Source organism: Tilletiaria anomala (assembly GCF_000711695.1).
Source record: "Tilletiaria anomala UBC 951 chromosome Unknown K437scaffold_128, whole genome shotgun sequence".
Lineage (NCBI taxonomy): Eukaryota > Fungi > Basidiomycota > Exobasidiomycetes > Georgefischeriales > Tilletiariaceae > Tilletiaria > Tilletiaria anomala.
The window spans coordinates 16,745-38,280 of NW_013546894.1; the positions used below are offsets into that span (position 1 = coordinate 16,745).

General features: G+C 59.2%; 5 protein-coding genes and 1 non-coding gene across 6 annotated transcripts; 3 read left to right on the forward strand and 3 right to left on the reverse strand.

Annotated features, from left to right (window-relative positions):
- Positions 1-1,571: 1,571 nt before the first annotated feature.
- On the reverse strand, positions 1,572-5,077 carry K437DRAFT_31654 (uncharacterized protein). Its single transcript, XM_013385068.1, has 9 exons — positions 4,749-5,077; positions 4,314-4,434; positions 4,105-4,197; positions 3,972-4,034; positions 3,752-3,886; positions 3,555-3,659; positions 3,204-3,475; positions 3,057-3,128; positions 1,572-2,984 (listed from the first exon to the last, which is right to left on the reverse strand). The coding sequence occupies exons 1-9, from the start codon at positions 4,815-4,817 to the stop codon at positions 1,785-1,787; spliced, it is 2,130 nt and encodes a 709-aa protein (XP_013240522.1). The 5' UTR covers positions 4,818-5,077; the 3' UTR covers positions 1,572-1,784.
- Positions 5,078-7,822: 2,745 nt separating this feature from the next.
- K437DRAFT_31676 (uncharacterized protein) lies at positions 7,823-11,692 on the forward strand. The gene has a single exon (XM_013385069.1). The coding sequence runs from the start codon at positions 8,035-8,037 to the stop codon at positions 11,665-11,667; it is 3,633 nt and encodes a 1,210-aa protein (XP_013240523.1). The 5' UTR covers positions 7,823-8,034; the 3' UTR covers positions 11,668-11,692.
- A 715-nt stretch (positions 11,693-12,407) lies between these two features.
- Positions 12,408-13,888, forward strand: K437DRAFT_251622 (SURF4-domain-containing protein). The gene is made up of 3 exons (XM_013385078.1): positions 12,408-12,852; positions 12,925-13,350; positions 13,431-13,888. The coding sequence occupies exons 1-3, from the start codon at positions 12,493-12,495 to the stop codon at positions 13,590-13,592; spliced, it is 948 nt and encodes a 315-aa protein (XP_013240532.1). The 5' UTR covers positions 12,408-12,492; the 3' UTR covers positions 13,593-13,888.
- On the reverse strand, positions 13,844-15,362 carry K437DRAFT_31700 (uncharacterized protein). Its single transcript, XM_013385070.1, has one exon. It carries the CDS (start codon positions 15,143-15,145, stop codon positions 14,054-14,056), a length of 1,092 nt encoding a protein of 363 aa, XP_013240524.1. The 5' UTR covers positions 15,146-15,362; the 3' UTR covers positions 13,844-14,053.
- A 1,464-nt stretch (positions 15,363-16,826) lies between these two features.
- Positions 16,827-16,926, reverse strand: K437DRAFT_t58. The gene has a single exon. It is a non-coding gene; the product is annotated as a tRNA-Pro (tRNA).
- Positions 16,927-17,929: 1,003 nt separating this feature from the next.
- Positions 17,930-20,644, forward strand: K437DRAFT_31731 (uncharacterized protein). Its single transcript, XM_013385071.1, has 6 exons — positions 17,930-18,348; positions 18,460-18,496; positions 18,579-18,743; positions 18,846-19,700; positions 19,815-20,051; positions 20,173-20,644. Exons 1-6 carry the CDS (start codon positions 18,080-18,082, stop codon positions 20,530-20,532), a joined length of 1,923 nt encoding a protein of 640 aa, XP_013240525.1. The 5' UTR covers positions 17,930-18,079; the 3' UTR covers positions 20,533-20,644.
- The last annotated feature ends 892 nt before the right edge of the window (positions 20,645-21,536 follow it).

A 21,536-nucleotide genomic window follows, 5' to 3' on the forward strand; every position in this document is an offset into this window, starting at 1 on the left:
GAACCAGACCTAGCCAACGTCACTCGCGACACCGTGGCATCCCTCGATCAAGTCTACCATCGCAATCATGACCCGCTATGAGCACCGCGAGAGTCATCCATCGACATCTGGTCACTGGAGATCACTGTGTTCCATTCTGTCATTGCAGGGTTGCAACGACATCAACTTAATGGCAGCGTCAAGCCACATCCTCAACCGCGCCTTGCGTTTCTGCCTGTGCGAATGAAGCGGAAGAACGAGCGGAAGCGGTAATACAAGCGAGTGCGCTTCATAGCGACGCTCAAGTGCGCCGCCAACTCCTCGTGTCGTATTCAACGAGAAGCAAAAGAGGGGAGGTATCGAGTGGGACGACGACGTGATCGCATCGATCGTCTGGGACGATGCATCCGTCCGTCAGGTCCTGCTGTATTCGCTCGGTCTTCCAAATCCGTACGATGGAAAACAGCCGCGTGAACTCCCTCCCTCCCTCGAAGGACTCTGTGCACCAGGGCGCAGCGGAGTGGTAGCGGAGCCTGCATGTCCACTTTGTGTTCTTTGAGCTCACTTATGCGGCAATCCCGCCTCGTCATAGCAGCCACCGCAAGTGAAAAGGCTGCACCATGCCTCCTCCTTCCCCCCCCCCAAGCGCAGCCATGCACCCCACTCACGGCTGATTCTTCCCCTACGAACACAACGACCAATCAATCACGCCTGCGCGTGGGTTCCCTCTACGCGCCGTGCTTCCTCGCATCATCGGTGCGCGCTGGACAAAATACCTGCGGAAAGAGCTGGTCACGGATCGGCCTAGTGATGCGTACGCCATGATAGCCGATTACAAACAGCTACTTCCGCCTTCCGCAAAACCAACGCAGCACGGCAGGAAAGGCAAACTGGTACCGTTGCACCAGCAGCGGGGGCGACAGATGCGTGACTGGTAAAGTCTCCACCGAGGGAGAGCACACCGATGAAAACAAGCGACTAGCTGCATTCGAAGCTCTACCGCCCCTCCACCGCCTCGGTATAAGCTCCGCAACCACTGAGCCGCACGAATCGCAGCCGCTGTCAGCGCAAATGAGAACTACGCTCTCGATAATGCAGCCGTGCAGAAGCGCCAACTACGAGCAAAAGGCTACGCGGTAGGGAACGATGGGCTACCTGTCACGGAAGTACAGCTCCTTCCAGATTCCGGCCCCAGCGCGACGAGGCGCGACATCCACGCCGCCGCGTCCGACGTCCCTGACGAGGGTGAGAGCGGCGCGGATGAAGGTGGCACTTCCCCTCGATGGACCAGCGCTAGTCTTCAGCGGCAGTTGCCGCCTATGTCAGGAGAACACGGCTATAATGGCGCATACCGTAGTGATGACGGAAACATGCTGCTGAGATAGCCTGGGACTGGACCCTGTGGCACTGCGACTACTCGCTCCCGCTGCGTGGCGACGAAGATGCAAGTTCAGGCTCAAACAAACAAGCACAGCGCAGTCCCCAAAGCGTATAAGGACCAGCAATAGCAGGAGTGTTGGGCGCTCGTAGCGCGCGGATCCATGCTCTCTGCACGACCACTACAGGAGAGCGAGTGAACCCTTCGTGAGTTTGCTTTCAGGTGTTGGTTTGTGGTGCGTGATTTATCATTCTCGCCGTCGCCACCACCGCACTCCGAAGACAGAACATTAACTAAGGCTCGGAGCTCTTATTCGAAAGGAGGATATTAACTCGAAATACACGATACACACGGCGACGGTCTTCTTAGGCACGGATGCCGATGGATGTGCATTCAGATAGATCTAGCGATCGCTGCTTCCGCTATGCTACAGTGTCTTTCCTGCAATTACCTCCGAGTGGAGCGCAAGGGGAGAATGCAATATCTTTACCGGCGCGCCTTCGCCCTCGCCCACTGGTAGGGAATGCCCATCTGCATAGGCCACGTTGTCCCCATGGCTTGGCCTCCGACTGCTGTTCTGGCTGCTGCTGCTGCTGCTGAGTCTCTCGGGCTCTTGGACTAGATATGGCGTTGTTCCTTGTGAGCCCCATCCTCCCACACCCTGCTGTGAAGATGAGCCAGAAGCGGCCATAGCCGAAGGACGTGCAGATGCAGATGCGGCACCGCCGCCGGTGTAAGGAACATAGGGTGCGATGGAAGGCTGCAAGAATGTCCAAGGGGAATGTGTCTGGTACTGATAGGGCGAGGAGCGGGTGCTGACATCCGCGTACGGGCTGTCTTGTAGCAACGCACCGGTGTCGCTGATGGAAGAATGTCGACCGGGTGTTTCGCCCTGCTGGACCGACATGTCCTCTATGGCCGCTAGGATCTCCGTCATGGGCGGCGAGACGCCCGGCGCTGCTGTCGGCATCTGTGGGCGCGTCATCGGGGATGGCGGCTGGGAATGGCGCGGGATGCCATTCGCCACCGTCAGGATCGATTGCCGCGGTAATGATTTGGAGCGAGCAAGCGTGTCCGAAAAGGAACGCGCAGAGCGTGTGGCTGAATCTACCGACACTTCTTCGCTCAGGTCGATCGCCTGGTCCAGGACGTATCCTCCAGGTGATACGCCTCCGCCAGCGCCACCATTGTTGTAAGGCACAACGAGCGTATTGGAACCTGAATGCTGCATCCCGTCATCGCTCTTTGCGCTTGACATGTTGTTCTGCTGCCCTCGCCGCCGCGGCCCGCGAGCAGGCTTGCCCGTTAGCCCGCCATTGTGAGACAGCGGTGCCAGCATTGCTGCGGTAGGCAATAAAGCCAATGGATTTTGCTGACCCCTGCCTAGCCCTCGGGCCATCGCCTCGAACGCGAAAGATCCTCCCACCCCACTTGCGTTTGCATAGTGGCGCCGTACAGGTGAGTCAAAGGTGCTGTAGCCACCAGGATAGCGATGCGGGTGGCGTGGATTCTCCGGCGCGCGCGCAAGCCCGTCCTCTCGTTCTTTGCAGAGCTCGGCGATCAACGTCGACGCACGCTGGTTTCGGTTGGAAAGGATTTTGCTGGCACGAATGAACTCGCCGCGGATCTACACAGGGGTTAGAGAGGCATCAGCCGCGATCCTCAATGACAAGCAGGCTCGGCTAAGATGAGAGCTTACTGTGTAGAGGCCGTCTTTTGTGACCGGTCGTGAAACGTTGTAACCGACTTGGAAGGGATCTTCAATGCAGAGCTGCAGTGGCAAGAAGTCAGCATGCTCCCTTGCATCAGCGTCCAAGTAGGCTCAGGAAGCATGCGGGCCACGAACCTCTCCAGTCCAGTTGATGCCGTCTTTGGGAAACGTCCCGTTCTCGGTGCGCAAGCTGATGACATCGCGGGAATAGCTGAACTCTTTGGCAAAGTAGCGGAAAAAATCGATCAACAGCTCGCCGACGTTCTCCGTGTTCTGTGAGGTCCATTCGTTGCGGAGCGTGGCAATGTCATCGTAAAAGTAAATGTCGTGGCCGTTCATCTCCACCTCGTTTGGCGAAAGCGGCCGGTTGGGCCATATTCGTTGCAGATTGGGCAACACAGGCGGTTCTGTCGTGCACGCATCCACAACGTCAGCTAAAATGCCGGAGCAGCGTCGATGGAAAATGGAGCGGACGGACTGCCTTACTTTTGACATGGGTGAGATAGTAAAGAGCCAGGAGCGTGTACCCATAAGACGATAGCGTCCCTGTATATGGCGAGTTGAGCTTTCTTCTCTTTGTCCAAACTTTCACTGGGTGCCGGGTGCACGATTCGTTAGCTGTGTTGAATTCTCCAAGTCCCACTCGGGTGACAAAAAAAAGCACAACAGCGTTTGCTCCTCACAGAATAGCACCATTGTTCGTAATCGAGGCGGGTCGACCATTGCGTAACTGAGCAACAGCCTCGTGTTTTCCAATGCGAGCCTGTTCTCAAATCCAATGTCGCACGCGATCTCGTACGGGAGATCCGGAGTGGGAGCTGTTGCGAAGTGCAAGGGCAGACAGGTCGCATCGGTGATCTTATTCGAGAGCTTTGCGCACTGGTCCAGCCGCATTCGACTCACATCGGCTAATCTTGATGATCGGGATTCTGGCTTTGGGGAGCGGCATCACGTTGAAATCGGTTTCTATGGAGAACGAAATGGCCCTCAGTGAGCGCGGCGCGCGAGACCAGCAATTAGGAGAGCGCAGACCAACCTTCTCGGATCAATTGCGCCAAGATCTCGACCAGCTCTGATGCGCTCGGCTGAGGATCAGGCGTACTCCCCGTCAAGTAACACAGGTCCATGTCTGCAACGCGCGAAGAAGCAAGTGGTAGGACAGAGAGGGACGTCGGGATCAGCCAACAGCCTTTGTAACGAGGCGCGAACGCGACTCGCATGGCGCAGCGACGCGCGGGTACCTACCTGAATTCCTTAACGCAAACCCGTTCGCCATGCTTCCAAAAGCCAGCAGCTTCGCGCCGGGGCTGACCCTACCGGCCAGGCGTTCAAGCTGCCGCCGGGTGGCCTCTTTGACGCGATACTCCTCTTCGGTAGGCAGGATGGGACCGAGGAAGGTGATGACACAGCCAGTGAGCTCCATGCAATGCCTGTCGTACGGAATCGTCCCTACAGAAGGGATCTTGTGCGGCGGCCCCGTGCCGTATAGCGGCGTCGCCTGCGCTTGCTGCCATTGGTAAGAGTTGAGGAAAGGCGAGTGCGAAGTGCTGACACGCGTCCTGCTGCTGTTGGCGTAGTTGCTTGCCCCGGCCGCAGCGCCTCCGGGTCCTGCAGAAGCAGCAGCTCCCCCGGGTCCAGCCCCAGCAACTGCGATGGCGCTCGAACTCGAGCTCGCTGCACCTGCACTATGCGTGTATTCGAGCCCGTGACCGTTCCCGTGCCCACTCGGATCAGCAGGCGCAGCGCCATTCAACGTTCCGTTCGGTAGGCTCGTGTGTCGGACGCCGGGAGAGCTCGCTAAGGTGTTGTAGGAGTTGGACGGACCCGCGTGGGCATGCCCAAGTCCGTGTGCGTGTGCGTGGGTGTTATTGATCTGCTGCACCTGCGCATCGAGCATGTCGAATGCCGACTCGAGCACGACAGGCTTGCTCGGCAGCGGTTGCGTTGTGCGAGGCAAGGGTGACGAACCAGCCGAGCGCGACTTTGCGGATGGCGGGCAGGTGTGTGTCGTCGCTCCCGTCGTGCTGTTACTGCTGTTCATGGCCGGGCCATCTGAAGGAACAGGCGTGGTGGTACTTGCCGAGGGTACGCGAGTGGCATGACTGCTCTCGGATGTGCCGGTGCCGGCCGCCACTTCGTCGCCAATGGCTTCACTTACTCCTGTTGCTTCGCGAATGGCAGCGTCGGACGCAGTCGTCCGACCAGTTGACAAGCTTGCTACTTGTGCTGTACGTTCGTCGCGCGGTAAAGTAGCGCCCGATGCTTCGGCATGCGCAAATGTCGATGCTGCGGCGACACTGCTTGTGTGGGAGGCTTCTTGCGACGACGGAGTACGTCGCGATGCATTTGCAGAAGCGCCGCCGCTCGCGAGCTTGCGTTGATCCGGCGCACTGGGGCCCGACATGACGCTGGTCAGAAGCTGGCAATGTCACAGTCCTGCGATGAGCGTCGAGCCCATGTGCAACTGTTGAGCCTCGCGATGTGCTATCCATCTATCTCTCGGGCGTTTCCGACTACTTCTGACCATGGTGTGATGTGTGGTAATGGTATAGGTAGCTGCGGTCGCAAAGCGCTGTTGTGGACTTTGTGCGGTGTGCAACACTGCAGCAGTGTCCTCTTGGTTCCAAGGGCAAAGCGCTTTTGACAATTCTGTCCCTCACACACAGCGATAGATATATATATATACGCGGTCACGGTCTTGACTCCATGTTAGACTCTAGCTTATGATTTGCAAGATCGCAGTCAAAGCACATCCTATTATCCCCTCGAGGTCCTTCCAAGGCCCCCAAAGGCATCTGTAGTACATGCGCACTGGGTCTTCTGTAATGCTCCTCGTGTGACCCTCCACATCTCATGTCTGCCGCGCAAGAGCGATGCACAGTCAAACGCGACCTAGTCTGGTTTGTTCATGCTAGACATGCTCTCCGAGCATGTAGGAGAGCTGGAATAGGGCGTGCTTATTAGACATAGCCTGCGCATGTGGTGCGTGGTAGTGTGCCCCCTCATGCATACGGTAGTGGGTGCAGACATCGAAGAGAACGCGCTCAAGACTGGCTCGAGCTCGGATTTCCCATTCATTTTCTGCCGCCTCGTGTTCCGTGAAAAAACTCGTCCGCAAAATTTACCGAGGCGAAGGGCCGAGAGCTGCACGATTCGTGCTTGCCGGAGACGAGACGGTCATGCTCGATCGCGTCTATTCATCATCACCGACGCGCTCCCCCTCGCTCGGGTGATCGGTAGTCACACTACCAGTCCGCGTCAGCCAAGTAGCGAACTCAGCTCGCCACTCGGCGAATTGCGAGGAGGTGCAAACCCCATGGGTGAACGAGTTACGGGTGTTGAGTAGGGACAAATGACGGCTTGTGGCTGGTTTGCATCCGAAGTGAATGGAAGCGAAGACCAGAGGGCGGAGGGGGAATGCCCGCCCAACCAAGTCTCGAAAGTGGACAGTGCCAAAGGCGAACAAGCGTTGTTGCAACCCTACTTTGCCGGTGTAGCACGAACACCTGGAGTGCGGAGTGGGCTGTGGGACTGACCGCTGCTGCAGAGAACGGTTTTCTGTTATTTTTGCAGGGAGAGTGTGTATGTGCGTGTCGCATGACGTCCGTTGAGATCAACACTTTTCAGTTCGCCATCGCCTCTCCCGACTGATGACTCCATCCACGTGCAACGTAGATGGAACAGCCAACTTTGCCATCTCTTTCCCATCTTGCTCCCCGTTCACATCCAGCCGTTGGCGCTCAGCAGCAGTCTGCATCGTGCATGACACAGATGCACCTCCAGCTCCCGGAACAGGTCCCAGAGCCACCTTGCCGAAGCGGACAAAGCGACCAATCGTCACCGACGCAGAGCCCACCTCAGCGTCCTGCCGCACGGCGTTGTCTTCGTCATGATGTAGCGGCGACTGGGCAGTCAACAGCCCCCCCTTCCCATGGCCAGTGCACTACTACATGGTGACGGAGACTGCAGTTCCGGTGCATGGAACCCACCAAATAAATCTGCAGGCATCACTGTATGTAGTGCCTGCAGATCCGGAGTTGAATACGGGAATGCTCTAGTCATGAGTAAGGGGTCCAAGCCCCAAGCACTGGCCTGCAAGCTTGTGCGAGCCGCGTTCTGCTGCAGCACTGCTGAATTTGGTTCTTTTTGGTTGAATGAATGGGCGACGTGACCGGCGATTCGAAGCTTGGATATGCACAGGGCCAGAATGGTTCGTGCGTCTGTCCAAGTGTAGTGCAGGGCGTTCAAGCGGCAAGCTTCCGCGTGCACGTTGACCCGCAGCTGGCTGTATGATCGCGTGTCGACTCAATGTCTCTGCCTCCGAAAATCAGATCGAGGGCGCAGAGATGTCCCAATACACTGGTCCTCTGGGAATCCCTCCCGGCTGCGAGGCGAACGCCACCACCACCATCGTCGTCGTCCCATCGATGGCTCACCATCTCATCTTTTCACTCCGTCTTCAACTTTTGCTTCCTGTAGCCCTTCTAACTCATTCCTCTTCCTTTCCCTATCCTTCTCAAACCGGACTTCAAGCTCTGGCAGTCTTGCTAGTCTTGTTAGGTGAGACGGCTCTCACTTGACGGGGACTCTGCCTCGCCAAGCTGCTTCCAAGGGAGATGTTCGAAGTTTGACTAACCTGTGCCCCTCCCTTCCGTGTCTATAGGCCTGGAGCCAATTTCCTACTCCCCTCCCCCCTCGAAGGACGCACGACTGGAACGGCGACGCCTGGAAGCACGCAGCTTCATTATAAGGCAATCCTTCAGGCTGGGACTTGTTTACGCAATTGCTACTCTTGCATTCTTTTCATCTCGTTTCAGAACAACCACTCCCTGGCCATAACCCCCCCCCCCTCACTCCACTATTCCCTCCCATACTTCTAACAGCCTTCCTCGACAATACAACCAGGCAGTTATTCTTACAGCAGGTCACATTCTTGGCAGGAGCAAGACTTGGCACTGAATGAGGCATGCAGGGAGATTCGGCCAGCTGGCATGACCGGCCGTTGCGTCACGATGCAGGTCCATCACGAGAATACCCTCCAGCAGGCATGCACTCGCGACCACACCACCACCGCCAGCAAGAAAGAGAGATAGCGTCAACGAGCAAGTCTCGGAGACAAGAAGAAAGAGTTGATCTTGAGGATCGATTCATCATTGAAGAGCCATTACGGCCTCGAGCCCCTCACGTACGCCCGCCTAGACGGCGACGGGCTGCATCTGCAGCTTCATCATCGGAAGCGTTGAGTACAGCGTCACTGAGGGATAGCAGCAGCGGCAGAAGCGCAAAAGGAAAGGGGAAGGAGGAGCAACCGTCATACCTCTCAGCAACATCGCCACAGTCACATGAGGAGAGCATCTACACGCGGCAATACTACAAACACGAGTCATCGTCCAGAACCCCTAGGGAGATGCTCGAGAACGGCGCAGATGATGTCGCTTGGCGGCAGGATGGACCGGGTGCTGGTGGCAGCAGCAGATCTGTCCGTCTTCCGCCTGCGCGGCGCGGTAGTGTCGGCGAGCTGGACACAGATAGGACAGGTGATGCAGATTTTGACGAGGCGATCGAGTCGCTCATCCGCACGCGACGGGAGCTCTTGGCCGCAGCAGAGCGGTCGTCAAAGGAAAAGAGGGCGAGGATACAGCTGCGGAGAAAGGTCGCGGAGAAGTACTGGCGGACAGGAAAGATGATCAAGAGCCTGGAGCGGCGGTCAGCGATGATGGAGAAGCATAGCGATCCGGCATTACCGCCATTATTGAGACGACAACAGCCGGAAACGCCAGCTCAGCCTCAGCAAGCTCAGTCCCAGCAAGCTCAGCCTCAGCCATCCCCTCAACAGGCACAGGCGCCATCCTCTCCAGCTCCCCCCTCCCAACCTACTCCTGCTGTCCAAGCGGCAACACCCGCAACAGGAAATCCACCGCAAGTTCCAGGCGCGGCTCCAACAACAGCAAACCCAGCACCAGCGACGCCGCCGACTTCCTCGATTACTCCACAACTAGAAGTATCGATGGAGCCCACGGCGCTGCCAAGCGCGTTGGTGTCGTCAGCACCAATGCCAAGCGCGAATTCATCGTTGGCGGCGTTTTCGACTCCACTACCTTTGCTCGGCGCAGCTTCGTCTGCACCTACGACAACAGGCTTGGCAGCCGGCGGCAACGGTGGTGGGACAAGTCACAATGTCCCGTTCATCCTCATCGTGTCCGTCGGCGCTGCCATCGTCGCGGCGACGCTCATCGGGGGGCTCGCGTGGATGTTCCGGCTGTCCTCATCCAAGGACCGCGTCAACAAGCGCAAGCGCCTCGAGCGCGGTAACTGGTCGCCCGGCGCTGGCTCTTCGGTCTTTTCGCTCCGGGAGGCCGAGAAGGTCCTGCTGGGAGGCCAGTCGATCAACAGCCCGATGCCTGCATTGACGGGGCTCAGCGACTCGCGGCGGGGCAAACATACGGCGCCAGCCAGCCACCTGGAGCCCATGCCGGTGCTCTCAGGCAGAGGCTGGATGCTGTTCGACAACCCTGTGCCCAGACGCAAGTCCTCCGTGCCCAGTCAAGATGAGGAGGGCCAAGGCTTAGGTCTCGGCCTTGCACCGCACCTCGGCGATACGTCAGGCTTTGCCGTCACCCGCCGCGGTCCAAGTACAGCTGCGGAAGAGAGGGAAAAGGACGTTGATCGTGACATGCACGGCATCTGGCCACCCGCGACGCGCAGGCCCAGCGTCATGGAGCGACTTCTGCACAAGCGCTCCCTGTCCGGCGGCCTGCCTCTGCAGCACAGCCACTCTCGTTCCGAATCAGTGTATGCGGCTACGCGGCGGCGCTCTGCGTTCCCTCTAGACCAACCATCCGCATGGTCATCCATCGCACCCATCGTAAACGGCCAAGCGAGCGAAACGATCCTCTTCACTGATCCGTTTGGTGGGCCCCACGCCGAACAAGCCACCGTGCCATCACGGAAAAAGAGCACGGGTATGCTATCGACGCTCTCCAACTCTCTTCTCAAAGCAACTCGGCTGAATCGCAGAGAACAGACGCCCTCTGGAGCAGATGACACAGAATCCCTGGTGCGATCAGATTCGCGCGTCATCACGCTCGGACGCAGGGACAGCCAGTTGCCGAGCGTACGTCGACTGACGAAGCAGGATCCGCGCTTCAAGTGCGACGAGAGCACGACTACGGAAGAATTCAGCAGCACTTTGGCAGGGTCATGGGAGCAAGAATCACGGCAGCAGCAACAACACAATAGCCCTGCGTGGCAACTGTACACTCCGATTTCCAAGTGTACACCCGGCATGGCAGGAATCGGCTCAGCGTTCCGGACGAATGATGGCCCGCTTCCGACGCTGCCTGGAAACGGTGGCCACCTGTGCGAGGTCGAGGTGCACCAGGTCGCGGTTCCAGAGCCCGCGCTGATGTTCGAGCCCGCGCTTTTGCGGCACGACGCGGGCCTGCAGCTGTCCTCGCTGGAGCAGCTCAAGCGGCAGCAGGAGTTGCTGGCCGTGGAGAATGCCGCTGAACAGGAGTCACCCAAAGCGAGGCTCAAGCTGGAGGCAAACATTGCCAAGTGGCAAGCACGCAGTCGCGATGCGGAGGCGCCGCTCGAGCGCAAGCCTACCGACTCGTCGTGGTCGTCATCATCGGCAACTTTGTCGTCGGCCTCTTCTGCCTCGCTCCTGTACGGAGATGCAAAGGGCCGCCGAAACGCCGACCAGCTGCTTAAGGACCGCTCGCTCAGCTCAACAACGGCGACGACGCTCTTCTCTCCTGTTACTTCCATCTCGGAGGGCTCGAGCGTCTCGGTCAGGGCAGCCAAAGCGCGAGCGGCGGCAGCGACGGCGCTAAACAGCTGGAGCACGATCGTTGCTCCGATGCCGAGCTCGCCTTCCGAGGGCTCCGCAATCCATTTCGATGAGGTTGCAACTGAACAAACGGAGGAGGAGAAGCGCGGCGCCATCAGCAGCGGCGCTTCTCGCCAACGGCGCGCAGCAAGTAAGTCGAGCAGGGCGACAAGCGCTACTGCAGTAGCATCGTCGCTGTTTGACAAAGTCGACGATAAGGATGCTCCGGCCGCGGAGCAGCGCGCTGCGAGGCGCCGACAGCTCAAGCTGGCGACTGCGCGCGCATTGCGCAGCGAGGATGTTGGTGTTGCTGCGACGGTGGGTCCGGACCTTGCGGACCTGGCGAAGGAGATCGACTCGATGCTCGATGCGACTTCATGCGAGGCGCACTGCGTTGGCAAGACAGCTTTGGCTGGGCGCACTGCGGCGAGTGATGTGCGTGTTGTCCGTGCGCATGTTCGTTCGCGGCTCACAACGCGCGAGGCCCATGCGTCATCGCTCGCTTCGAGCGACTCGGATATCTCGCAGCGGCGCTGGTCATCTGCACCTGGTCGGCGCGAGCTGCGGATGGACGACGATACCGACGCTGCGTACATGCTGGCTGATGGTCGAAAGACGATTCGGCCCGCGCTGGCGAAGCAGCGGCAGCAGAAGCAGCGCCAACGCGCTGCGTCTTCGTCCTCCTCCTCGGCGGCCGAGCTCGCGTACCTTTCGTCCACGCGGCGGCGAGCGCAGCAGGGGGAGGAGCAGTCGAACACACGCCTTTAGCAAAACGGCAGCAACAGCACGCATGCCCCAGCCGCCTCGGCTGGTGTTTGTTAGGCACGCAAACAAGAACCACTCTCCCTGTCTCCCCCCTTTACCCAAAATTCATTCGTCCCCAACCCACACACACACGCTCTCTCTCTTACACTCTCGCTACTCTCTCCGCCTAGGTCACATGTTGTGCATGCACACACGACGGTATGGCACTTGCAGAGCAACGCAGATCGGCTGCGCGCATGCACGCACGCATGCATGTATTGTCTGCCCGCACCTGTATTTTGTGATACATTCCCTGCATACTCTATCACCATTGCTCCATTGATCCTTGCACCGTGTCTTACTTGGGTCGCAACTTGCTTTGCCCAAGTAACCCCTGTGTCGTCATCTGTACTAGGATTTGACAACTCGGAGGCTCCGAGGAATAGATGTTGCTAATGCGGGGCACTGCAGCACACCGGGTTGCTAGGTGGCACCACGGCAGTGTCGGCGGGAATCATAGTGGGGCGGTGTGCGGCCGCGCGCGCGCGCTCGTGTTTGCACACTGCTGCAGTGCCTGGCTAATCTTCTTCTTCGCATTAGATCCCCTGTGGAATCTACTCTTAATAAGAGCGCTTGTCTCCATCGTCCAGGTCTGCTCGTCATCCTTCTTACCCTCACCATTACCACTACCAACAGCTGTCCATCATCTCTGCGAGAACGTGTCTGTCGTACGCGTGTCTCCTTCATTCGTCCCGGCCTCGTGCAAAAAATCCAGCGCACCTCGACATCGCTCTGCGAGCACACAAGGCAACATATAACAGAGTCCAGTTCAGCTCAGCAGCGCACAACATGTCCTATGCCCAATCTCCATACGCAAGCCAGGGCCTCGGCTCGCGGCCGTCAGCATTCGGCAGCGGCGGTGGCCCGTCGTCGGGTGGCGTAGGTCGAGGCGGCAGCGGCAGCAGCAACCCAGATTCGCCGCTGGAGCAGCTGCGTGCGATCACCTCCAAGGTGGAGGACTACATTGACATGTACACACACCCTATCAAGCCCTACCTCCCCGCGCTTGGACGCTTCCTCATCGTCGTCACCTTCCTCGAGGATGCGCTGAGGATCATGACCCAGTGGAGCGACCAGAAGTTCTATCTGCAGAAGCACAGGCACTTTCCCTGGGGCATTTCACATCTCTTCCTCCTTTCCAACGTCATCGTGAGTCGCGCCGCCGAGGATGCTGTCGCTTCAGCCTAAGCCAACCCCAGGACTCACGCATTTTTCTTGCAGGTCATGCTTGCCGCGTCGTTCTGCGTCATCGCGCGCAAATACCCCGAGATCAGCATCGGTGCCTTATTCGGTGTCGTCGTCGTCCAGGGCTTCGGCTACGGCCTGATTTTTGACCTGAACTTCTTCCTGCGCAACCTCTCCGTTATCGGCGGCCTGCTGATGGTCCTGTCCGACTCGCTGAGCAAGAAGCGCAACATCTTCGCTGGCCTGCCGTCCATCAGCGAGACGGACCGCAAGATCTACTTCCAGCTCGCTGGAAGAGTCTTGCTTATCTTCCTCTTCATCGGCTTCATCCTCCATGGTCATTGGAGCATCCTCCGCATCATTGTCGCCATCCTCGGCCTTGGCGCGTGTATCATGGTCGCTGTCGGCTTCAAGGCGAGGTGGAGCGCCTCCTTCCTCGTTCTCCTGCTGTCTATCTTCAATGTGAGTTCCGCAGTCGTGTATTCAGCCTCTAGCGGCAGCTGGGCTGACTGTATTCCTCCCTCATCTTTCTTCCCCTGTAGCTCTTCGTCAACAACTTCTGGTCGGTCCACGCAATGCATCCCTCGCGCGACTTTTTGCGGTACGACTTTTTCCAGACGCTCTCCATCGTCGGCGGGTTGCTTCTACTCGTCAACATGGGTCCCGGAGGCTACTCGATGGACGAGCGCAAGAAGGCTACGTGAGCGCGCCCAGCTTGCAAGGGGTAGGAGCAGCGTAGTGCAGAACGTAGCGCAAGATCGTGGCTGTTTCTTGGGGACGTAAATGCATACAAGGAAGGCAGGCACAGAGAGAGAGAGAGAGCGCGCGCGCGCAGATCTGCCGAAGCAAGGAGGCGGGCAAGGTAGCGAGGAAAGGGGAGCGAGTGAGCGAGCGGAAAGCACTTGGGTTGTAGCTCAAGCAACAAATTACACGATCCGATCCGGTACGATGCAATACGGGTGGCAGCAGGTGGCCATTGGACCGACATGTCATGAAAGGCAATGCAGTGCGATACCGTTATTAGTGCGTGGGGTACACGTGGCATAGTTAGATATGTTGCGAGGTGTGAGCGAGCACAAACGTAGTAAGGGTGCAAATGACCAAATTGCCTGAAGCAGCAAGGGGGGAACTGTAGGCTGGAGCGGGGGTACGAGCGCGAGACGCATCAAAAGCGCATCCGAGCCGCCCTGCCGCTAGTCTTCGTGAGCGTTTTCTTCGTCGAAGAAGACGATGAGACTGATGAGTCCGCCGTCGATGGTGTGACGCCCGAGCTGTTGGGCGGCGTAGCGGACGAAGGCGGGGGAGGCGGTATCGGGAGGCGGTTCTCGGCTCTGCCCGCCTGGGGATGCGCTGCCGCTGCCGTTACTGCTCCTCCATTGTCTTCGACATTAACACCATTCTCCTCGTCGTCGTCGCTGCAAGAATGCACGCGGCGGTCCGTGACGCCGGCGTGGCTACCGGGGGTGGGCGCAACGCGCGGCCGCTTTGCCACGCGCGCACGCTCACGCAACGCGTCCAGCTCGGCACGCTTGTGTGCCTCTGCCGCTGTGGTGCCGGGTGCAGCCAGCGGTCGTTTCGGTGCCTGGCTCGCGGACGCAGGTGCTGCAGTTACGCGCGCGCTGGCTGCTGCTATGCCTGGAAGAGGCATTGACGTAGATGCGGGCTGCGAGGAATAGGGCGTCCCTGCGCTCGCGAGTGAATGGTGCGCTGATGAGCTGAGTGTAGGCTTGTACTTGTCGTCGTCTTCCTCATCCTCCGTGTCGCTTCCGTCGTCCTGTTTGGGTAGTGCTGGCGGTGAAAGCGATAAAAATGGCCGTTGAACCTGCGTCTCTGCATGCACGGCTGGCGTCGTTGCTGCTCCTGGCGCCCCCGACGATGGCTTGTCGTCAGGGAGCCGTGCAGGGCCTAGATATTTCCGTGTGGGTGCTGCTGCGTCGTTCGCGGCTGGCGCGCTGTAATTTTCTCCCTCTCCCGCGAGCCTCTGTTGCTGGTACTGCTCGTGCTCGTCTTCGAACGCGGACACGAGTCCGCTGCTTGGCGGCTGCGCGCGAAGCAGCGCATTCGTGTCTGCATCCGCACCAGCAGAAGCCGCAGCAGGTGGTTGCGAGCAGCGAGCAACAGCGCGCCAGAGCGATACTGGCGGTACAGTGAGCGGGGCCTGCGAGCTCCTCTGCTGCTGCAGGTGCACATGCAGCAGCAAGCCGGACGCCGACGTGTCGCACAATACGCGCGCAGTGGTGTCGAGCGCGTCGTGCATGCTCTGTACGTGCAGATGGCGATGACGCTGGTGCTCGTCGGCGCTGCTGCCGCTTGCCCCCTGTAAAGCCGCACGTATACCCGACGCAGATGTAGAAGCAGAAGCGAGAGCGCTCGCGGTTGCGATGAGCGGTAAGAGCAGGTGGCGGCTGAGGACGTCTGCTGCGTGCGCGCGCGAGAGGAGCGCGTCGAACGACAGCGAGATGCGGACTGACGCGATGCCCGCGAGCAGCAGCCGTGCGTCTGGGTCCGCTTCGGCTTCGCCGTCGGCAGTGCTGCTTGTGTGTGTTCTTGCAGTTGTGCCTGATGTAAGAAGAGGAGCGGGATGCAGGCCGATGGAGATGTCCGCGTCTGTCTCGCTGAGTTGGTGCTCGACCTCGACGGTGTCGCCGGTGCGTAGCGAGCAGCGGTACCCGAGGAGGGTGCGTAGTAGCTCAATGCGCGCATGTGCTGCCAGTCGCGCGCGATCCTCTTCTTCTTCTCCTTTTTCCAATTGGAGGGCTGCCTCTGCCTCTGCTTGCGTTGATGTACTCGGGCGAGCGCCTGGGCGTATGGGCGACGGTGGCGATGACGCCGACGACGGGGGGGATGAGTGCCGGGAGCAGGGGTGCGGGTAGTGATGGAGGCGGTAAAGTGCGCGCGCTGCCCTTGCGGCGAGGAGACGATGCCGCCAAGCAGCCGGAGCCGCCGTGCCAGCAGCAGTAGCACCCTCTACGCCTGCAGCTGCGGCGTGGGCTGCCTGCTCGAGCGCACGCACAGCGTGCCTGGCGTATGTCACGATCAGCCTGCGCGCGAGCTCCTCGAAACGCAGCGCAGCGTAGTAGACGTGCAGGCGCTGCGTGTCGATCAGGAGGACGCCGATGTACGCAGCGGCGGTGGCGCTGTGCACGCCGCTGTCGCATGCGGTCGCTTGCGGGGGCGGCGTAGCATCGGGGAATAGCCGCCAGGCGGAGGCCGATGGGAGATAGAGTTTCTGTGCAGCTCATTCGTCGGGAGTGGCCAGTATAAGTATGAGCGAGCGGCGCGGCGTTTGGTGTGAAGAGTGCGAGCGAGTACTCACGAGCAAGAGACCCGGCGACGTCGCTTCCTGCTCTGCGCCGCCGCCAGCCCCGCCGCGCGGAAGCGTAGTGAACGGCACGCCAGAAGCGAGCAATGCGTCGGAGAGCTCCTGCGGGTGTGGGGGTGGTCGTTAGGAGACAGGGCCGGGCGGGTTTGCTGGCGATGCAGGCGTTGCTCTGCACTCACGTCAGACCAAGCACCCCCCGACACGGGCGCATCAGCAGCGTCCATCCGGGCCACAGGCGCTGTATCTTCAAGGGAGCAAGCCTTGAAGCGGAGCAGGAAGAAGAGGATGCATGACTCATGTATACTTTGATGGATCTACGGTACATGTACAGCTGTACCTTCTGAAGAGAGGTCTCACATTCGTATTTGATTCGCCGAAAGTGATGTTGTGCAGGTGCTTGCGGACGATCAATAATGGATGACCACTGACTGCACGCGTTGCGCTCCCAACGGCAGAACAGTGTAACCCAATCTTTTCCAAAAGCCATCGTCAGCTCAGTCAAGAGAGGCAGATTCGCATTCTTTTCGACCAATGGTGCAGACGGATGCTGATACTAACTGACAGCATTCATCTCATACTGGGCGTAACTTGCATGGGGAGCAGGGGCAAAAAAAATGGGGTCGTGTGGGACTCGAACCCACGACCTCCATCATCTAAGCTGTGAGACGAATCTCGACATGCCCTAAAATGGCATTATGCCCCTAAACTAACGACCCATCAACGAAGCACTAATTCCCATAAGTCTGCCGAATCTCATCCGTAGCCAAGTTTGCGGAGTGCCGATAGAGCGTCCCCTCGAGAAGCCTATTCGTCTCGCATCGAATGTAACCCCTTTTTCCCCAACCTGAAGATTGGGCGGAGAAAGGCAATTGCCGAACAAGCCCAGGCAAGGCAAGGTGGGTTAAACTAAGGAAAGGCCCAAAAGGGGGATCAGACATTTAACCAACTCTTGTCCGACCGACTCTCGACATCACAGACGCGTTCAAGACGGCAAGTAGGTAGGGAGCAAGGCGGTGCAAGAAAACGGACAGCAGAGTGTTGGCTTGCGTGTGCCTATGGAGATTGCGACAAGGGGTGCAACTATATGGACATACATATATATACATACATACACCCAGCTCCCACGCAAGTCTGTGGTGTGGATCTGATTACATAATGGGGCAGCGGCTGGCTGGCGATGTCCCGCGCGCGTGCGGCGCCACCCCACAAATCCAGCCTGAATCAAAGCCGCTGCGCTCGAGCCACCAGTCCGCAGTCTCAGTATGTTTCAAGTGTCCGTCTCCGTCTCCTCTGTCTATCTCTCTAGGGGCGAACGCACGTTCTCTCTCTCCCTCATATCACACAGACTGACTGTTACACCAGCAGCATCGCATCATACAAAGATCTAGTGGTCGTCAGACCATCACCACGTCGCCATCGCATCTCGTCCATAGACCCCCGGCACACACGCTGCTTGACGTCGCACAGGGAGCAGCAACAACATACCCCCACCCCTTTGCGCCGATACAGAAAATTCAGTGTCCCCTGTAAGGCTCCCAACGACGCTTTTGTCTGCGGAACGCCCACCATACCATTCTCGTCAGCTCCTTATTCGCCTGCACACACGCGCGGATAGCCTGCTTCTCTTCGCTTCTTTCTTTTCTTCGACCCAGCGACAACGCGCGAGCGAGCAGCAGGGAAACCTCCTTCCGCGTTCGTTGTCGGTAGACATTTTGCTGGCAGAACAGAACATCAGGGCGCGTACAGGCGGCTGACAAACGCAGGTCCTGCCTCCCATCGACGCTGCACACGCGCCACCACTCCCGACACAATCGTCGGGAAAAGACGACTGGCCCGCTTGACACATCGGCCTAGTGGCCTCACGTCATTATGTCCACCCGCTCCACCGCGCCGGCACCGGCGACCACCAGTGCAGACGCTGACGCCACGCACGAGGACATCGCTGCCCCGCTGCAGACACTCGACTCGCTCGAAGCTCACGAGGCTGCCGTTGCCAAAGCGGCTGACGGCGAAGCTTTGGCAGCAGAAGGAGCAGCAGGCGCGGGCGGTGAAGAGGAAAGCCATTCGGAGAGCGGAAAACTCAAGGTGCTCATCGGTCTGCTCAAGCGCGTTGTCGGCGTCAAGGACCTGGCGGCTATGTGAGTAACCGTCGTCTACCTTCGTACTTGTGTACCATGGAAGGCACCTTCGATTCGCGACCTTGTGTGCGCTCCCCATGTTTCTGACATCTTCTTGGCCTGCGCTCGCAGTCGATTCTCCCTCCCCGCCACCCTGCTCGAACCGGTAGTACGTACCTTCGTTTCCAGCTGCTCAGCATAGCTGTCAAGCTTCACCGCCTGACACTCTGCACCTTTCCCTTTGCCAACAGCCCAACCTGGAATACTGGACCTACCTTGATCGCGCCGACATGATCGCATCGATCCCCGACTTTGACGACCCGCTCGATCGCATGCTCATGGTCCTCCGCTTTGCGCTCACCAAGGAGCTCAAGTTCGTCAAGGGCAAAGTTTGCAAGCCGTACAATTCGGTCCTGGTGCGTCGGTGCAGCACACAGGTGCCATGCCGGAAAACAGTAGACGGGCAGCGCTGACTGACCGAACAAACTCTGTTATTCTCCTTGTCATCCGAAACACAGGGCGAGCACTTCCGCTGCCACTGGAATGCTGAGACGCCTGCGGTGACCGCCGCGGGCGACATCCTGCCGGTGCAGGCGCTGGAGCCAGGCGTTGACGCACCGTCGCCGTTGCCGCTCGCGAGCAAAGGGGGGCGCGCATCCAAAGCGGCGTCGCTCAGCAGCCGGCCTGGCAGCATCAAGGAGGCCGCGGCGAGTGCAGAGGCGGAAGAGAAGAGCACGCTCGCCAGGTCCCAGCCGACAAAGCGCGGTCTCAGCAAATTCCTCAGTGGACGGAATGTCGGCGGCAGCGGTGCAGGTGGTAGTGCCGCTGCCGCTACTAGTGCCAATTTGGAGCCGGCTGCGAACGGCAGCGCAACAAACGTGTCGTCGACGACGCTGTTTGCCACGTCGATCATTGCGCCATCGCAGAAGCGGCGCATCGCGTTCCTGACAGAGCAGGTCTCACACCACCCGCCCATCTCGACGTTCTACTGCGAGTGCGCCGAAGCGGGCGTGCACGTGCGCGGCGTCGACCAGCTCAGCGCCAAGTTCACCGGCGCCAGTGTGCGCGTATACCCCGGCGACCAGAACAAGGGCCTCTTTATCGGCCTCACCGACACCGCCAGCGGCGCTGGCGCACCTGGTGAGGAGTATCAGCTGACACACCCGACCGCGAGCATCAACGGCTTCTTCCGCGGAAACATCTGGGTCGCCATTTCCGACCACACATACATCACCTGCAGGGGCGGCTCCCGCCCTGACGACGACGACGACGATGACAACGACAACAACGACAACAACCGCGGCGCTGGCGGCACGGGCAAGAGTAAGGGCAAGCGCAAGCGCCTCCGGACGATCATCGAGTACAAGGAGGAGGTGAGAGGCATCAGTAGCAGTACCAGTGTTCAGTCACAAGTCCCTTGGCGCGCAGAGTCGTGCTCACGTGATATCGCGCCTTTGGCGCCCCTCTGCAATTTTTTTTCGGAACAGAGCTGGGTCATGAAGGCCAAGTACGCACTCGAAGGCGTCATCTACGAGTACGACTACGATCCCGACGACGGGCACGACGATGAGGAGCAGGAACAGACCGAGGATGGCGACAGCGACAGCGACGGCAAGCAGAAGAGGCACTACACCAAGATCAAGCAGGTCCCGCAGGACAAGGTCGTCGCGACGTTCGAAGGGCAGTGGCGGGGCGATGTGACGTACAAGCTCAAGGGCGAGCGGGTGAGTCGGCAGCGGGTTCACGTCGGTGCCACCGCGGAGGAGCCAAGCGACGCTGTGCTGACCTCGTCGTCATTTCCTCCGCCTCTTTTGAATTTGTGTGTACGTGTGGGTGCGCACTCAGGAATCGCGGTTGCTCATCCGCCTCGACGAGCTGGCGCTGACGCGCAAGACAGTGCGTCCGCTCGATGCGCACGAGGAGATGGAGTCGCGCCGCATCTGGAAGCCTGTCACGGACGCCATCATCGGCAAGCAGTTCTCCGCCGCGACCAAGCACAAGCAGGAGATCGAGCAGGCGCAGCGCGAGGCCGCCGCCGAGCGCAAGCGCCGCGGCGAGGCGTTTGTCCCCCAGTTCTTCCACGTCGATTTTGGCGACGGCAGGCCTAGGCTCACCGACGCGGGTCGCAAGGCGCTCAGGGATGAGGCCGCACTCGTGGGCTACGGCCCTGCCGCCGGCAGCGGAGAGCACGCAGCGAAAGATTGAATCATGACACGAAACACTGCGTGCGCCGCTGAAATACATATACAGTGGAGCGTGGGCAGTGCCTCCCTGCGAATTATCCACCCTAACACCCATCGATATAGTCAAGAGTCGCGCCACCACCGCCGCCATCCCTCTCGCCATTGATTCACGATTGCCCGACGACGCAACACGACTATCGCGTTCTCCCCGGCCATTGCGTCCAGCCGTTCCTGTTCGATCGATGTATGTGTCAACGTGAGATACTACAAACAGCGGGCTTGGTGCGACGTTGGCTAGCCGGCGGTGCTCGTGGCTCGAAGTCACACCTTGCCGCATGCCACAGTTCACACACCAAGTTGGCACAACCCGTCCATCCTTCCGTGTGTCCGTCCGCTTCAACTCCCGTCCTTCGCGCCTTGGCCCCGGCGCGTCCCACGACGTATCCGATGGGTCAGGGCACCCGGTGGGCGCGACGTGTGGTCGCTCGTCGCTGTCGCCTCGCACCACACCACATTCCGCAATGCTACAGTTTTCCTCTATCCTCATACTGTACACTGCTATAATATTACGATTTGTCCAGTTGATCCTATTGTTGCGTGTTGGCTGTTTCGTTTTGTCATCTAATCACATGTCAATGATGACGTGGCGTCGGATGAGCCAGCAAAATAGAAGAACTCGGAACTCGGAACTCGACGGGCAAAACATGTACGTACCTGTTTGCAATGTTCGCTCTTTTCTGGGATCGGGATGCTGGTGGAAGTGGTTAACAACCAGAAGACGACGTGCATGTCAAGCCGCTGCACAACTTGGAAAAAGCTGCGCGCGTGCAGGAATCGTAGCACATAGAATAGGTGCACATCGTGCTGAGCTCGTGTCGGATCACCACCGTCTTTCTTCGAGGAAAAACAGCCATTCAAACGGACGCCTTGCGCAAGGCGTTGCAAAGTATTCACGATACCCGCGCCACGAGCTACGTCGCAGCTCTTGTTCGCCACGGCCACGCTGGTGCCCAGAGCTGCAGCCCG

What these genes read in the sequence shown, in the direction of transcription:
- K437DRAFT_31654 (XM_013385068.1), bottom strand. Translation starts at nt 4,817, where the DNA reads ATGGCGCTGCGCCTGCTGATCCGAGTGGGCACGGGAACGGTCACGGGC. An exon ending in GATCATCAAGATTAGCCGAT is followed by an intron (nt 3,887 to 3,971) that starts GTGAGTCGAATG and finishes ACTTCGCAACAG; the next exon opens with CTCCCACTCCGGATCTCCCG. An exon ending in ACGAACAATGGTGCTATTCT is followed by an intron (nt 3,660 to 3,751) that starts GTGAGGAGCAAA and finishes CCCGGCACCCAG; the next exon opens with TGAAAGTTTGGACAAAGAGA.
- K437DRAFT_31676 (XM_013385069.1), top strand. Translation starts at nt 8,035, where the DNA reads ATGCAGGGAGATTCGGCCAGCTGGCATGACCGGCCGTTGCGTCACGAT.
- K437DRAFT_251622 (XM_013385078.1), top strand. Translation starts at nt 12,493, where the DNA reads ATGTCCTATGCCCAATCTCCATACGCAAGCCAGGGCCTCGGCTCGCGG. An exon ending in TCCTCCTTTCCAACGTCATC is followed by an intron (nt 12,853 to 12,924) that starts GTGAGTCGCGCC and finishes TTTTTCTTGCAG; the next exon opens with GTCATGCTTGCCGCGTCGTT. An exon ending in TCCTGCTGTCTATCTTCAAT is followed by an intron (nt 13,351 to 13,430) that starts GTGAGTTCCGCA and finishes CTTCCCCTGTAG; the next exon opens with CTCTTCGTCAACAACTTCTG.
- K437DRAFT_31700 (XM_013385070.1), bottom strand. Translation starts at nt 15,145, where the DNA reads ATGCACGACGCGCTCGACACCACTGCGCGCGTATTGTGCGACACGTCG.
- K437DRAFT_31731 (XM_013385071.1), top strand. Translation starts at nt 18,080, where the DNA reads ATGTCCACCCGCTCCACCGCGCCGGCACCGGCGACCACCAGTGCAGAC. An exon ending in GTCAAGGACCTGGCGGCTAT is followed by an intron (nt 18,349 to 18,459) that starts GTGAGTAACCGT and finishes CTGCGCTCGCAG; the next exon opens with TCGATTCTCCCTCCCCGCCA. An exon ending in CCACCCTGCTCGAACCGGTA is followed by an intron (nt 18,497 to 18,578) that starts GTACGTACCTTC and finishes CTTTGCCAACAG; the next exon opens with CCCAACCTGGAATACTGGAC.